General features: G+C 36.3%; 2 protein-coding genes across 2 annotated transcripts; both read right to left on the bottom strand.

The window, feature by feature from the left end:
* Window positions 1–3338: 3338 nt before the first annotated feature.
* On the bottom strand, window positions 3339–8075 carry LOC113773093 (26S proteasome regulatory subunit 6B homolog). The gene is made up of 6 exons (XM_027317665.1): window positions 7501–8075; window positions 5609–5839; window positions 4489–4647; window positions 4110–4262; window positions 3868–3951; window positions 3339–3683 (listed from the first exon to the last, which is right to left on the bottom strand). The coding sequence occupies exons 1-6, from the start codon at window positions 7990–7992 to the stop codon at window positions 3549–3551; spliced, it is 1254 nt and encodes a 417-aa protein (XP_027173466.1). The 5' UTR covers window positions 7993–8075; the 3' UTR covers window positions 3339–3548.
* A 2976-nt stretch (window positions 8076–11051) lies between these two features.
* Window positions 11052–13593, bottom strand: LOC113763110 (root phototropism protein 2). The gene is made up of 5 exons (XM_027306868.1): window positions 13470–13593; window positions 13276–13345; window positions 12786–13163; window positions 11831–12556; window positions 11052–11720 (listed from the first exon to the last, which is right to left on the bottom strand). The coding sequence occupies exons 1-5, from the start codon at window positions 13571–13573 to the stop codon at window positions 11238–11240; spliced, it is 1761 nt and encodes a 586-aa protein (XP_027162669.1). The 5' UTR covers window positions 13574–13593; the 3' UTR covers window positions 11052–11237.
* Window positions 13594–14316: the final 723 nt, after the last annotated feature.

The following is a 14316-nucleotide window of genomic DNA, read 5'->3' as shown; positions in this document are numbered from 1 at the left end:
AGAAGTCGGGTCTAATCAAGTATTGTCCCAACTTCTCCAACGGGGATTGAAAGCTTTTTTTTTTTCCATTATTATTTATTTACTTTATATCTACTCCTACTTCCAGTTTACAATCGGGTCAAACGGATACACTAAGCACTCGTATAAATTTAGAGAAAACCATTTAAAATGACAAACCACATATAGAGACAAGTGATTGAAAATTAAGGTTTGAACCCTTAAAAGATTTTGATGGTGGCCAACAGCCATTAAGTTCCAACTTTCTCCACTTGATAAACAAATTCTGGGATCATATCGGACTCCTTTTGTTCATAAATTTCTTTTGAGATTTGTCCCTTCACTTTTTTTTCCCCAAAATAAAAAAAAAGAAGTAAAATACATAGAAAGCAAAGCATGTCAACATGGCTCTGTTTGGATTGTAAATTATTTGAGATATTTTTACTGAAACACTTTTTGTGATGTGATGTATGTGAGATAAAAAGGTAATTGAGAAGATAAAAAGGTGTGTTAGAAATTGTAATGATAATATAACCAAATAAATTTTGACAAATAATCCTCCATCCAAACAAACCCATGCATGCATGCGTACGTGATTGTTGGATGCAGACACCCATACTTTACTACTACTACTACTATATATTTTTCTTTCTACGTCAGCAAGAACATCACTCTGCTTGCTACCTACTCCTTCGTCACATTTCACATCCAATGTTCATCAAGTTATTCCAGCCCAAGGACCCCCCCCCCCCGGCGGACCAAGGAAGGTATACATGATATCTGGATTTGGCCACCTGCTCTCTCTCTTAAGTCCTGGGAACGAATTTGGATTGCAATTGTTATATACATATTGCTACATTGTATATATTTCCCATTTGAGGTATGCAACTTTTAGATTAGTTCTTTTCAGGGGATCGGATTTAAGTGATTAATTATCGCTAACTAGCTTGATTAAACTTGTCTCTCGCATAAAATTGGATGGCTTTACGGTCTGGAGCAAACATCGATCTAGTATAATGTACTATCAAACAGATTTAGGCACCATTCATATTCCACGAACAAGTAGTAACAACTCCCATCAATTCATCACCGAATCTAATCTGAGTATTTTTGGACTAATAAATAAAAGCCTTTGTTTATATATAGATCTCTGATTTGATCAGTCAAATTATAATTTTTTTTTTTTGAGTAAATGGTTTTGGGACCTAATATGCGTGCAGGGCCAGTGAAAGTGTGTATGACTGTATCATCCATCCTCCGCCATTGGTAAAATTTTTAAAAAAATTGTTTTACAGAAATTCAAAACGGTCCCCACTGTGTATGGTAAAAAAATCTTGACAAAGAACAAAAAATAATTAAAGCAAATGGGCCACTTAAAAGAAGAGTCGTCGAGGAAAGAAGAATCTGCTGCCTTTAATCTCCCCACTTCCTGCAGGTATCCAAGAAAACAAAAGCAAAAGGTCATGTAGAAGATGATATTAAACTTTTCCTACAAAAATCTGCCACAACAAAACTTGACCAAGTGTTCAATCTTATTAGTTACTAGTACTACAAAAATCTAGCAGCATGCAAATGCTGCTGCAGTTTGCTCAAATCCAAAGCGAGAGTATCAGTAAAGAGACGGAACAGGACGTCAACCCCCGGCCCAGACAATAGTTGCTGGGGCCATGGGACTCTTTTTATCTTGAGCCATGGCCAAGATTTACAGTGCATGAAATATTCCGTATGACACAGTAGTACTCTGTCAAATTAAAAAAAAAAAGCAAGCTAGTAGCAGTTAATGGAATGAGAGAAAAGGGATGAAGAATATTGAAGAGCGCTAGAAATTGATGCCCATATATGACCATATATATATATATATATGTATGACCGTGCGTGATCAATCGGGAAGAGGCAGCATAATTTATGTTGTCAACACTTAACAACAACAACCCACCGACAAAGGTGACATCCTTTCTCAGGCAATCATTCTTCGGCCACGACTATAATAATTGTCTTTCTGCTTGTTCTATCCAAATCTTCCACGCCCCAAAGTACTCCTTGTTTAAGGTTCCCGACAGCAACATTTCCCCCCCAAGTAACATTAGCAAACCTTGTCATCGTTGGTGCAACTTTTTTCTTCTTTTTTTTTTTTGTAAAAAAAAAAAATTCCATTTGAAATCCGAATTGCTTTTGCGGAAATGACTTTAACTTTAATTTACGCTTTTATTATACTTGACCTGGGCCCGGTTTCCTGCTCCAGCCAGCAGACTAGTGTGTGTTCTGTGTTGTGACTTGTGATCTTTGGCTTCTAGTTGCCGGACTGGAATATTATCCTTTTTCTAAGAAGAATTCTATACCCTCTGCTCTGCGCTGGAGGAAACCTTTGGGAGGCGCCTTACAGCCAACCTGGATGGGTGGCGATAAAAAAGGGGTATTAATTTTTTCTGCTATAACTAATAACTACTTCATGCTCTGGGGAGGGTTAGGTTGGGTGGTACGGGAGGAGGGAGTATAAGTAAGAGGGTTGAGTATACGAGTCAAATACAAAATTTTGAATACACTCTCGTCATCATCGAGTAGGCTCTTGAAACGCTCAAATCCATAATTTGTGACCTTCAGTACAAAGCTTCGAAAATACGAGTTTTCTAAACACTTTCATTATCGTTGCTATGTAGGCTCTTAGAGATGCAAGTCCATAGTTTGTAAGAGACTAATAAGTCCTCGTTCTCTATTGCTTTGCATAATTTGATTATGGCAAGTGGTTATAAAAAATAATCAGAATCAACAACAATTACTCTTTAGTTGGTTATGAATTTTAACATTCTAAGTTGTTTAAACAAATTTACAAACTAGAACAACATCACAATAATTGACTATTCAAAATCAAAATCTATAATCAATTACAATAACCAATCAAGAACACGTTGAGTAACTTTTGATGATTCTAATTATTCTCTATAATCACTTTGCATAATAAATTTTAAAAAATCTAAAGCAAATTAGAACAAGACCTGAGAGGTCATATGATATCTAATCGTAAGATGAGGAAACAGCTCAAAAGTGAAAAAGAATTAACACCTGCAATTTCCATTTTGTTGGACTTAATCCAATTCTACAATCTTGTATTTTTATCGATTTCTAGGCATCATCCTCGTGCAGGGGCCTCGCTAATCTTCGTTTTGTTGGACTAAATCCAATTCGACAATCTTTTATATTTTCAATTCAATTCCGATTCTACGAAACCGGACGGATAAGTTTAGTCCTCTTCTTCATAATTTACATCACAACCGCTACTCATCCCAGGAAGAGAGCCATACAAACTATAGACACACAAGCAAAGCTTCATATAATGATGGGAATATGAAACAATAGGAGCGTCCTCGCGGAAAAAAATTAGAAGAACTCGTTAAAAGCTTCAATTTTTATCTTCATCATCTAGAAAGTCAAGAACAAAACATCATCCCAACTTTAGATCGCCTTACAGGAGAGCTACACGAAAACAACAATTGAACAGAATATATTCGGAGAACCCTAAGAGACATTTTGCCAATTCTCAACAGGACGCGGAATTATTTATAAAATTCAAAGTCAGTGTCGGGCTTCTTCACATTGGCTCTATATCCCTTCTCAAAATCCTTGGGAAGTATAACGTATCGGTTCTTGCGAACTGCATGCATTCCTGCTTCTTGGCAAATAGCTGCAATCTGCATAAAAGAAGTGTAGTTGAAACTACTGCAACTTAAATAAACGATTTCCTTGTTTTATTCCATGAATTGCCCATCGAAAGGAGCAAGAGAGACCCACTTCTTAAGCTCAATGGTGACGCAGCAAATTTCCAAAGAATACGGAATGAAATTTACATTTAATCATTAAAAAAAAAAAACTAACCTCAGCAGCACTTATTTTATCTGGTCGTGAAACATAATCCTCTAAATCAACCTCATCACCCAAATTCATTTTAGCAGTGCAAACCTGCAGCAGACCCCGTAATTGAAACATTAGCATGAGGCAGGCATTTTAAGCACACAAACAAAACCATTCTCCACGTCTTTGCATGCCACCAACATGCAGGGAGTGTGAGGAAAATTACTAATAGAAACATAAAGAAGAAAAATGCCTCCAATACCCACCTGGAAGACGAGCCTTTTTTGACGTCTATCAGGCAAAGGAAACTCAATCTTCCGGTCAAGCCTTCCAGGACGAAGAAGTGCAGGGTCCAAAGTGTCAGCACGATTAGTTGCCATTATAACCTTCACATTCACTGTCTGATCAAACCCATCCATCTGCATAACACACCAATAATCTCAATATAAATACAATATGGCAAAAATATTCAACCAACAAATCATTCGAATGTCAAAGTCAAAGGTTTTCATAATTAGAAAAGCCTTAACATACTGAATATTTTTTTCCTTCACAAAATCAAGCCAGCTTCTGTAACGCTGTTAGATCTATTCAGATGTTTTTAGGTTACTTTGACGAGCAAATGCAGCAGAAGAATTTTCTTACCTGATTAAGCAATTCCATAAGTATGCGCTGAACTTCTCTATCAGCTCCAGTCTGGGCATCAAACCTCGCAGTAGCAATTGCATCCACCTCATCAATAAATATAATGGCCGGAGCATTTTCTTTGGCCAGACGAAATACATCACGAACCATTCGTGGCCCCTGCAAAAATCATAGAAGATGTACATATCAGCAAAACTCAAGCAATAAAAAAGAAGAAAGGATTTAGTTGGTAAAACCAGTTAAAAGAACATCAAAGATGAAAAGCAACCAAGCAAGATCTTCAATTTGGTCATGTTAAGTTAGAGAGGCAACTTGCTGTACAATACAATCCTGATTATAAAAAAAAAAAAAAAAAGAATTCGGGGAGGAGAGATGAAAAGCAAGATCTTCAATTTGGTCATGTTAAGTTAGAGTGGCAACTTGCTGTACAACACAAGCCTGACAAGAAAACTTATAATTCAGGGAGAAGAGTTTAGACTTAATTGGTTCAGGCACCAAAATGAAGTGAAAAAAAAAAAACAAGAGGCAAATGGAGGTCAACCTGCCTAAATCGAAACCTGATTGGTCATGTTCGGATAAAATCTTATCTTTGTCTAGCATAGAATATTAGATATTCTCCAAAACTTGACCTAATTCTAGTCCTATCTATTGTAGTTTGATTTCTTCTCTTAACAAAGAGACCTGTTCAGGAAGAAAGTAACTAGGTGGTGTTTTTGTTAACAGAGAGACAAACTACAGATGACTTCATCTTTATTTCGTTTAACTGCTACCACATTGGAGTGTAATATTCTTCTGGTGAATTGTTGTTAAGAATATACTAATAAAAGTTTACAATCATTGAAAATCTGAAATGCGAGAGAAGGTACGCTTTGTTTGCATCCAGGGAACTTCTTATACACTACAGGAAAAGACAAAATCTACAAACAGAGGATGGAAGGAAACTAAGCAAAGCTCTTTCTTTTTGCTCGTATAACCAGAATGGCTAAGACTCATCTAGATAATGTGATGTAGCCAACCAGACAGCTCCAGACTTAGATGTCTCTCGTCTTAAGTTCATTTATACTTGTAATAATGCAGGCAATCAACTAAAGATATTAGATTAAGAGCATTTGATCCATACCTCACCCAAGTACTTCTGAACAAATTCCGAGCCAACAACTCTAATGAAGGCTGCAGTCGTGTGATGAGCAACTGCCTTAGCAAGCATTGTTTTCCCAGTTCCCGGAGGGCCATAGAGCAACACACCACGGGGAGGATCTATACCAATCTGCTTGTACAGCTCATGGTGAGTCAAAGGTAACTCAACTGCTTCACGGATTTCCTGCTTCTGGATATCACACCCTCCAATGTCCTGACAAACACCAGCAAATGGATTGAAACAAATTAATTTCTGGAATTGTATTCCAAAAAAGTATAACCAAACAATGCAAAACAAACACCACATGACTTATTATTCCCGGTGACTTATTATTCACACCAGACTGAATGATGAAGGAATCACACAGTGGGATAAAAAAGTTAGAAGAATCATATACCATGAATAGGCATCTCGCTGTCAAGGAAAAAGCTACTTGCACATATTGCACAATAAAAATAGTCAGTTATAGAAAAACCAACCCAGCAGAACAGGGATAATATAAAGTTCTAATCTTTATACATTGGCCCACTAAAATGGCAAGTGAAGAAAAAAGATTGATTGTCACACACCATACCCAGAAGATGGTTAAAGAAAATGTATTAACTCAAATTACGCTATACAGACCTGTAGAGGCAGAGATAGATCTAAAATGCATTTCCACCATCCTACACAGCTATTTCACTACTTTATCAGAGAAAGGACCAGATGGAGTGGGTTTTTTTAAGTTTCACTTCAAAGTACAATTTTCTTATACAAACATCACTCTTTAAAAGAAGCTGATGCTGCATTTGTTGCATACAAAGAGGGGCAACACTCAGGTTAATATAGGTAGCTGGATACTGTTAAGCAACAGGAAGTAACTAACAGAATGAAAACCAAACCTAAGTCTCAGTTAATCTATTTACAGAATATGACTAAGTTTTTCAGGTCTCTTATTGCATACATGAAAATACACTAAAGGGCAGAAAAAGCCACATACTCAGCGCAGCTTTCAGTCAAGCCCAAATTAGACTTATAACAAATAGATTGTGCTGATCAACAAGGCAGAGCCAGCTATTGAAGTTACTCAATGGCTCTATGCATTACAGTATAGCAGCTCCATGCACATATGCTAAATAATTAGTACACAAAGTTTACTTTTGCTATAGACTAATCTCTCAAATCTGGATGTAATTCTATAATTAAGTAAAACTACACAGTAGACAACATTAAATGCATAAATCTAACACATAAACAAACATCAACTAACACTGCAGGATGATTTTTAATTGAATATAAGACACTACAGAGAAATGCATCTTTCTACATTTTAAATAAACAACTGATGCAGGGACTCAAACAACAATTTTTTACAGTGTAATGTTCCCCACATGCCACATGACAGGTCTTTTGGATTAACAATCAAGAGAAACCATCATCATTCATCCTTCTTAACTAGTAAAAAGTAGTTTTCTTCAGCAAAAGAATAGCCCAAGAACTTCATAACTTCAAGTGACCAACCCACTATAACCTCCCTAGTTAATGAGCGCTAAAGCATCACATGTTCTGTCTAAATGCTGAGTACAAAAACGAAATATCTCCACTAATGTGATTGCCTCAAAAACTGCAGCAGTAAATCAGATACTAGTACTAAAAAAAAAAATCAATGACTAAAAAAATACTTTGACGGAGTAAACAAATTGGTCTAAACAATAAATACATGCACTAGAAGCTCAAACTTTGCCATATACCAGAATACATCCAACTCTGCAGCTCAAAATCAAACTTCAATTCCAAATTTCAGGAGGGAAAAAATAGAGACCGTAGTTTTCAAATTCCCACAACGCACATAACTATAAAACCACTTAATCAAACCAAACATCCATAAAACTCACATTATAAGTGACGTCAGGCTTCTCCGACTGGCTGAGAAGCGATATACTAGAGTCGGCTTCTGGGGGCAATACATCCACTAGGGCATTGGAGTGGCGGTGAAGCGCGACGGAGGCGGAGGGTTTAAGAAGCTCCCGGTTGATAGTACTAAGGATTCTGACATAATAATTAGACCCAGTAGTAGAGCCCACGATACCATTATTCTGATCAATCATCTCCATGAATTGCCCGATAACCAGCGGGACCGATTGGATCCGCTTGACCTCCTCTTGTGCCCTTAAGTGCTCCCGGCGCAGGTTTTTGAGCTCGTCCTTGACATATTCTTCTTGAATTTCGATGAATTCGAGCTGCCGCTGTAGGGATTTGAGGCGAGTGTAGAGGTCTTCCTCGTTATCCGCCGTGGTAGAGGAGGACGGATCTATGGTAGAGGGGTCCGATCGTGTTGCCAGAGAATCTAATGTTAGTTTTGGATCGAGAACCATCGGGGCGGCCATTGGTGGTGATGGTGGAATTTGCCGGAAAGATTTGGGAGATTTTGAGAGAAGAGAAGCCGATTGGGAATGGAGTAGGAAACAAGAAAAGTATTGATGTGTTAAAGGGTTTTATGGGGATTGTCGTTTGGTGGAGGAAACCAACTTAACGACGTCGTTTTGGACTAACCGCCACCCTCAAAATCGTTTTCTTTTTCTTCTCGGATTATGATTAAATTATCTTGATAAATGGACTAATATAGAAGCCCTTTCTTATCCTGGCTAGGTTGTGCTATCGCTCATCTTTTGAGCCTATTTTGGGTGCTTATTAAAAGTATGCAAGAGGGTTTTCAAAATACACAAATGAGGTATGGGTTAAACAATTTGATCTCTCTTATGGGTGCCAATTGAACATTCGTTAAGAGTACACAAGCGAATTTTCAAAATAAACCGATGAGGTATGGTTTAAATAATTGGATCTATCTAATGTGTGTCAATTAGATATTCGTTAAGATGTACTTTCAGATATTAGATTTTAATTAACACGTATTAAGATGTGCTTCAAATATTATTATATTTTTTGAAAGGTAATATTAATTATAGAATATGTATAAATGTAAGAGCATGTAGTAATTGTTAATACGTATATATACATAATAGATTAAGTAAAATTCAAGTGTATTAACAAGTATCTAATTAATACCTGCTAGAAAAACTCAAAATAATTAGTACCATCTAATCAAAGCTCAAAAAAAAATTTAATTAGCGGAATTGTTTTTTTTAAATACGAGGCTCCAAACCTTACAAGGGGCAATGGGGAAAAGGGCTCAAAGAAAATTTTTAATTAGTGGACCTTTTTTTTTAAGTCCAATAAAAGACTCCAAACCGTACAGGGGACGAAGGAGAAATTATGGTGAAGCCATGTTTAGCTAAAGGGTACAATTGCATTCTCGCAACTTTGTAGGAATTGTAGAATATTTTTTTTTTAATTACTACTACCCCACTCTTGTCCCCTTGAATTTTGATAGAATTCCCTCTGACCCCACAATTGTCCTTCAAAGGGGTTGAAATTTTTTACAATTACCCTCGCCATTTTCATAAATGAAACCGTGAACAAAAATATACTTTTTTCCCCTTCCTAATAAACTTATTTACTCATATCCAACTTTTCTTTGATCAAACGATTTACAATAAATACTTGATAGTGCATAAATTATTCCCCTACTATATATATATATATATATATTAGAATTTAAATCCTGTATTCATATGCATCATTTTAATTAATACATAATTTTATACCATTAGATATATGACAAATAATAAATCACAAGTTTTAGGCAATTTTTGTCAAAACTTTTGTAATATTGATCATTGAATAAATTGGTGTCTTTTTATGACAATTTTTTACATGCCTTCTATAACAAATATTCAGCTGTTTCAAGAATTTATGAACCAACATGTTATACATTTAAGCAAATATTATTGCACCCCATGAATAGAGGTTCTAACTTCGCCATTGGTTTGAGAGTCGAGTCAAAACCTCATGGTCAACTAATATATTTACCAGTTAAGTTGGCTTTTGAGACAACTAGTCACCATTTTTGTTAATCATAAAACTATTAAATATTAAGTAATTCTGATATTATATTAAAATTTAAAATTTCACACTTATAAGGTCAAGTTGAAGCATTTTAAACGTTTACGAACACAAAAACCTTTTTTCAGTTTGATTTATAAACAAATTATCTTCCAACGAGTTAAGAGTGGTTTGAATGTTAAGTAGATTCAATTTGCTGCCCTAATCCTACTTTTGAAGGGACAAAGTAGTTTAAAGCTTAAGCCACAAAGTCTGAAACCCTTTTTTTTAAAAAATGGTGGGCCAACAAAAGTCGAAAAAGTTTACTTTGAATATTGATTTAATCAATGTCCTCCAACTTCTGTTGGATATTCATTGTTGCAATTTTTACCGTAAATGACTTACTCCCTGTTTAATAATCCAATTCATCACTTAAATTTAATGAATTCAGATTTTAACATATTCAAATCATTTAATAACTAAAAATTGAACATATAAATTAATTAAGTGGCCCTGAATTTTTTAGGTAAAACTTACGCCTAAAATTGAGTGATAAACTATTCACTTATTGATTTAATGTGATATGCATTCAAATGTATTAGATTTAATATTTAACAATTCAATAATTTAATGGATTCAGAATTTATATTTCAGACTTCAGGTTTCAGATTTCAGTTTTATCAAACACACCCATAGAGAGCATTTGATAAAACTCAAGTCTAAAAATTAAAATTTGAAATCTGAAGTATGAATCTATTAAGTTATTGAATTGTTAAAAACTAAATTTGATACATTTGAGTGCATGCATATCATATTAAATGATAAGTGAATAACTTATCACTTATTTTTTTAGAACAAATTTTGTCTAAAAAATTTAATGCTACATAATTAATTCATACGTTAAATTTTTTATTATCGAACGTGTTTAAACATGTTAAAATCTAAATCTATTAAATTTAAGTGTTGAATTGAATTATCAAACATGACCTTAGGTGGCAATTGATGGTTTGGGGAGTATAGAATTGAATCAGCTGCAACGTTTTCTCAAATTCGTGTTTGTCCCACCATTAATTTTGGTTGCTTTTACATTTTATCCACTTAATTGGAAAGAGAAAGGTCAACAGGTGGATTGACTATGTTTTAATTATGTGGAAAGAGAAAGGTCAGCGTTATCCACTATGCTATTATTTTACCTTTCAGAATTATGCGCCTTGTTATAACTAGTGGACTACTAGTTATTTCAATTAAAACTTAGAAATATGAATGCTAAAAATATGCTAGTATAAATTTTATGAATTAATCTTTTTTTACACTGACAGTGTATACACTGTCAGAGCTGTATAAATTTTATGTCCGGTGCGCCCTCCTCCTAAACTAAAGTATAACCAACCTGGCTGAACGTTAGACAAGGAAACAAATTACTCAAGTTCAAAACGAGTGACTCAAATATAATATCAATCTCCTAAGTTGTTTTACAACTTCTTTTAAAAAAAAAAAAACAAAAAAAGTTAAAGTGTGCCATATACTCGGTCATGGTCAATGACACACAAATGTTTGGGGACAGAAACAAACTGAAATTTTTCACAAACCCAACGACAAGTTCTTCACCCAAAACACCAATCCTAATGCACAAATTCATCACAAGACAGAAACGTAAAAATTTAATCCCTGATCAATGGAGAGAATCGATCTAGGAAATAGAGAACCTTCTCCTCCTAGGCTTGGAAATATCTACCAGAGCATCATCTATATGAGAAGTATCCTTTGATCCGTGCTTGAACGGGTTCAGTTTCCCCAGTGTCTTGGACATAGAGGAGAAGAATGTTGGCCTTCGGGAACTTGCCGCAGTTGCTTTGGTAGATGGCCCCTGTGTCTTCTGCAAATCTGCTATGTACATTTTCATCTTTAGCAATTCAGTTCGCAATTCTTCGTTTTCTCTAGCCAGTGATGTATCAGCCTGCAATTGGCGTCTCGTAGTAATTGCATTTGGCATCTTTAGATCTTCAGTTCCACTTCTTAATTTCAGCTGATCGTAGTATAGTGCATGAAGAACGATTTGTACTGGCAAGCGCTTGTTCTGTGAAGCATGGACCCTTGCCTCGTAGGATAGCTTGAGTGGATCCATCACACTGCACACTTTCTCCCGCTCGATCTCATCTAGATTCGGATGAGCCTGCCAGAACAAAAAAGAAACGGATTGGGATTATACTCTGTTAATCACTTGTGGTATTAAATCTTAGCCAGTTATGGAAAAAGGAGGCTAGTTTTCCCCTGATGGCTCACCTTTAGGTAGATATCAACAGCCCGGTAAACATCATCATCAACCTTTCTGGCTGCCTTTGGAACCAAAATAGCAATCCCGTTAAACTTGGATATGCTAAGCTCTGAAAAAGTCGCAATTTCACCAAGGTAGGCATCAACAGTTTTGGCAGCCCTGAGCATGGCAGTTGAACTCACTTCCCTGAAATCCCCTGCATTAAAGACTGCAACGCTCTTTTCTTTTTCCATGAAACCGGATATAATCCTCCTCACGCTCTCGAGATCAAAAAGCCTCTCCCCATCGTAAGTAAAAGATACCACCAAAAGATCATCCACTGTCACATGTTCTAGTATTGCTGATATTCTTTTCTCCAACTCAATCTTGCAAGTACTCGCTGCTCCCAAGAAAATAGCTGCTCTGAGGAGACAGCAGAGGAAGTTAATGGGAAAAGAGGACTTCTCTGGCGGTAATAGAGCCACGATGGATTCGAGAAGCTCCCGTTGCCGGGTTCTGAGGTCAGAGTCATCTGAAACAGCTGTCCTGGCACCATTTCCTGAATGGTCGCGTACAAGATCCCGGAGGGACTTCTCAGAATATGTTATTAAAGCACTAGCTGTAGTGAAGGCCTTAGCACCCCGCGACTTCATTGAAGTGATCACTTTACCGAAGAATTTTACGTCCAAGATTGACAGCTCTTCCGTCCACCAATTTGGTGGCGAACGGCTTGGAAAATTTGCTTCAACGCAAGCCTATGAATAACAAATCGAAGGAGATCATGCATCCAATATCCAAGAATTATTATTCACAATATTGATCAACGTATGAAAATTCTCAAAGTCAGCACAGAGGAGTTAGTTACGTAGCTATTTGCTCTTTTAAATATTAAATATATATACATATATATATATACACACAGCAAGAAACGACATGCACTACTTCATCATAGCAGCAAATAATCCAAATATTCAATCATGGTACCTTGGAGCTAACAACATCAACACATCTTTGAACGATTCTTAGATCTTCAGCCAGAGGGAGAAGATCTTCACATGATTTAAGAACAACCACGGCACCAGAGAGGCTAGGCAGGGCAACTTGAGAAAGGAAATCCTCGGTCCGGCCGGCGAGGTTATTGTCACAATATTTATCAGTCATTTGGAGATACTCAGCAGCACAACGCAGAGCTGCTACGTTGTGGACCGTGATCTCAAAGTTCACTCCATAACAGAACTTAGCTGCCTTTTCGAAGATCTCAGGGCCTCCAGGGATGTCCGAGAGATCTATCCTTGTTAGATCAGCTTCCTTGGATTCAAGAATTAGTTTTCTTATGTAATTGCTCTTTGCTACAAGCATGAACTGCCATAAGCATAAATTAAATAATATCATGAGTTGATGCCAAAACTCGAAGCAAAATTAGAAGGGTTCGTTATGAGAAAACACAACAGGGCGATATAATGAATCTGCATACCTTATGAAGAGAAAAGGTGGCCTTTCCTACTTCAACTAGAACATCTGTTGGAATTTCTTGGGAAAAAACCCTGCCAAAATTGAAGAAGAAATTGGTAAGTATAAGAAGCTCGCTTTCATGGACTGTAGAGCAGGAAATCGATGATCTTTTTTTTTTCTATCTTTTCTTTTCATTTTGGTATTTTTGGTGATTACCATTGGCCAGTCCTCTCCATGGCAAGAGAGAGCCTACTACTGTTATTCACAAGGGGACTAGCCATGTTTTGGAAGACGACTTCAGGGAAAAGGGATCTTCGCATGAGAAATGGAACGTGTTTAACCCTATATAGAGACTTCAACGTGATCTTGCTGACTCTTTTAAATCTTTTTTAGGGCTTTTTCACTTTTTATCCCAGTTATTATCACTACTACGGACTTGTTCCATCAATAATGCATATTTTGGCTTTTAGTTGGACAGCAAGTTGAAATTTGTCTGCCCGTTAAAAGCATCGCATGCATCATGCAGGCCTATTCACTTTTTTCAGTTTTTCCAACGTAGTTTTCACTTTCCATTGTCTATTTTGCCTTGCCAACATATTCCTAGTTCCACATTCTCAGCTTTAGTCTCCGAATGCAGAATTTTTTCATGAATATAGAATTTTATACAGATGCACACAAATGCGAGCTAACTTAACGAAGAGGTAATGAGCGGCTTGTAAGTCCATTTCTTTCGCCAAAGAGAGTTTCACATCGCAATATTGAATTGACCTCCAAAGTAAATGTTCTAAATTCAGATTAGCTAGGTGGATTAGAAATTTCAAGTGATATGGCAAGCCGAAATGTTTAAGTACTTTTTTTTTCCCCCTTTCCTTGCCATCAAATCGTCCTCTTGGACCGTGTAGTAAATTATAAATATTTGTTTTTAGATCACTTTACACTTATAACAAGTGAGATGCTTGCAGATTATATCATTTCTTTTTCAGGCAACAAAAACCAAATTCGTATAGTAGTAAATAATTTGCTTTTCATGGCATATTATTGCAGTTAAATACACAACAAGAAG

The sequence above is a fragment of the Coffea eugenioides genome, chromosome 1 (assembly GCF_003713205.1).
Source record: "Coffea eugenioides isolate CCC68of chromosome 1, Ceug_1.0, whole genome shotgun sequence".
Lineage (NCBI taxonomy): Eukaryota > Viridiplantae > Streptophyta > Magnoliopsida > Gentianales > Rubiaceae > Coffea > Coffea eugenioides.
Note: the sequence above shows the minus strand (reverse complement) of the source record. Positions and strands in the feature narration are given on the sequence as shown.

Bases quoted from the DNA above. Each gene is read 5' to 3' on its own strand.
- LOC113773093 (XM_027317665.1), bottom strand. From the start codon at position 7,992: ATGGCCGCCCCGATGGTTCTCGATCCAAAACTAACATTAGATTCTCTG. The intron at 4,263-4,488 runs GTAAGAAAATTC...TGTGTTATGCAG, and splicing joins TTATGGAATTGCTTAATCAG to ATGGATGGGTTTGATCAGAC. The intron at 3,684-3,867 runs GTTAGTTTTTTT...TCTTTTATGCAG, and splicing joins ATAAAATAAGTGCTGCTGAG to ATTGCAGCTATTTGCCAAGA.
- LOC113763110 (XM_027306868.1), bottom strand. From the start codon at position 13,573: ATGCGAAGATCCCTTTTCCCTGAAGTCGTCTTCCAAAACATGGCTAGT. The intron at 13,164-13,275 runs GTATGCAGATTC...TGCTTATGGCAG, and splicing joins CCACCTTTTCTCTTCATAAG to TTCATGCTTGTAGCAAAGAG. The intron at 12,557-12,785 runs GTACCATGATTG...TGTTATTCATAG, and splicing joins TTGATGTTGTTAGCTCCAAG to GCTTGCGTTGAAGCAAATTT.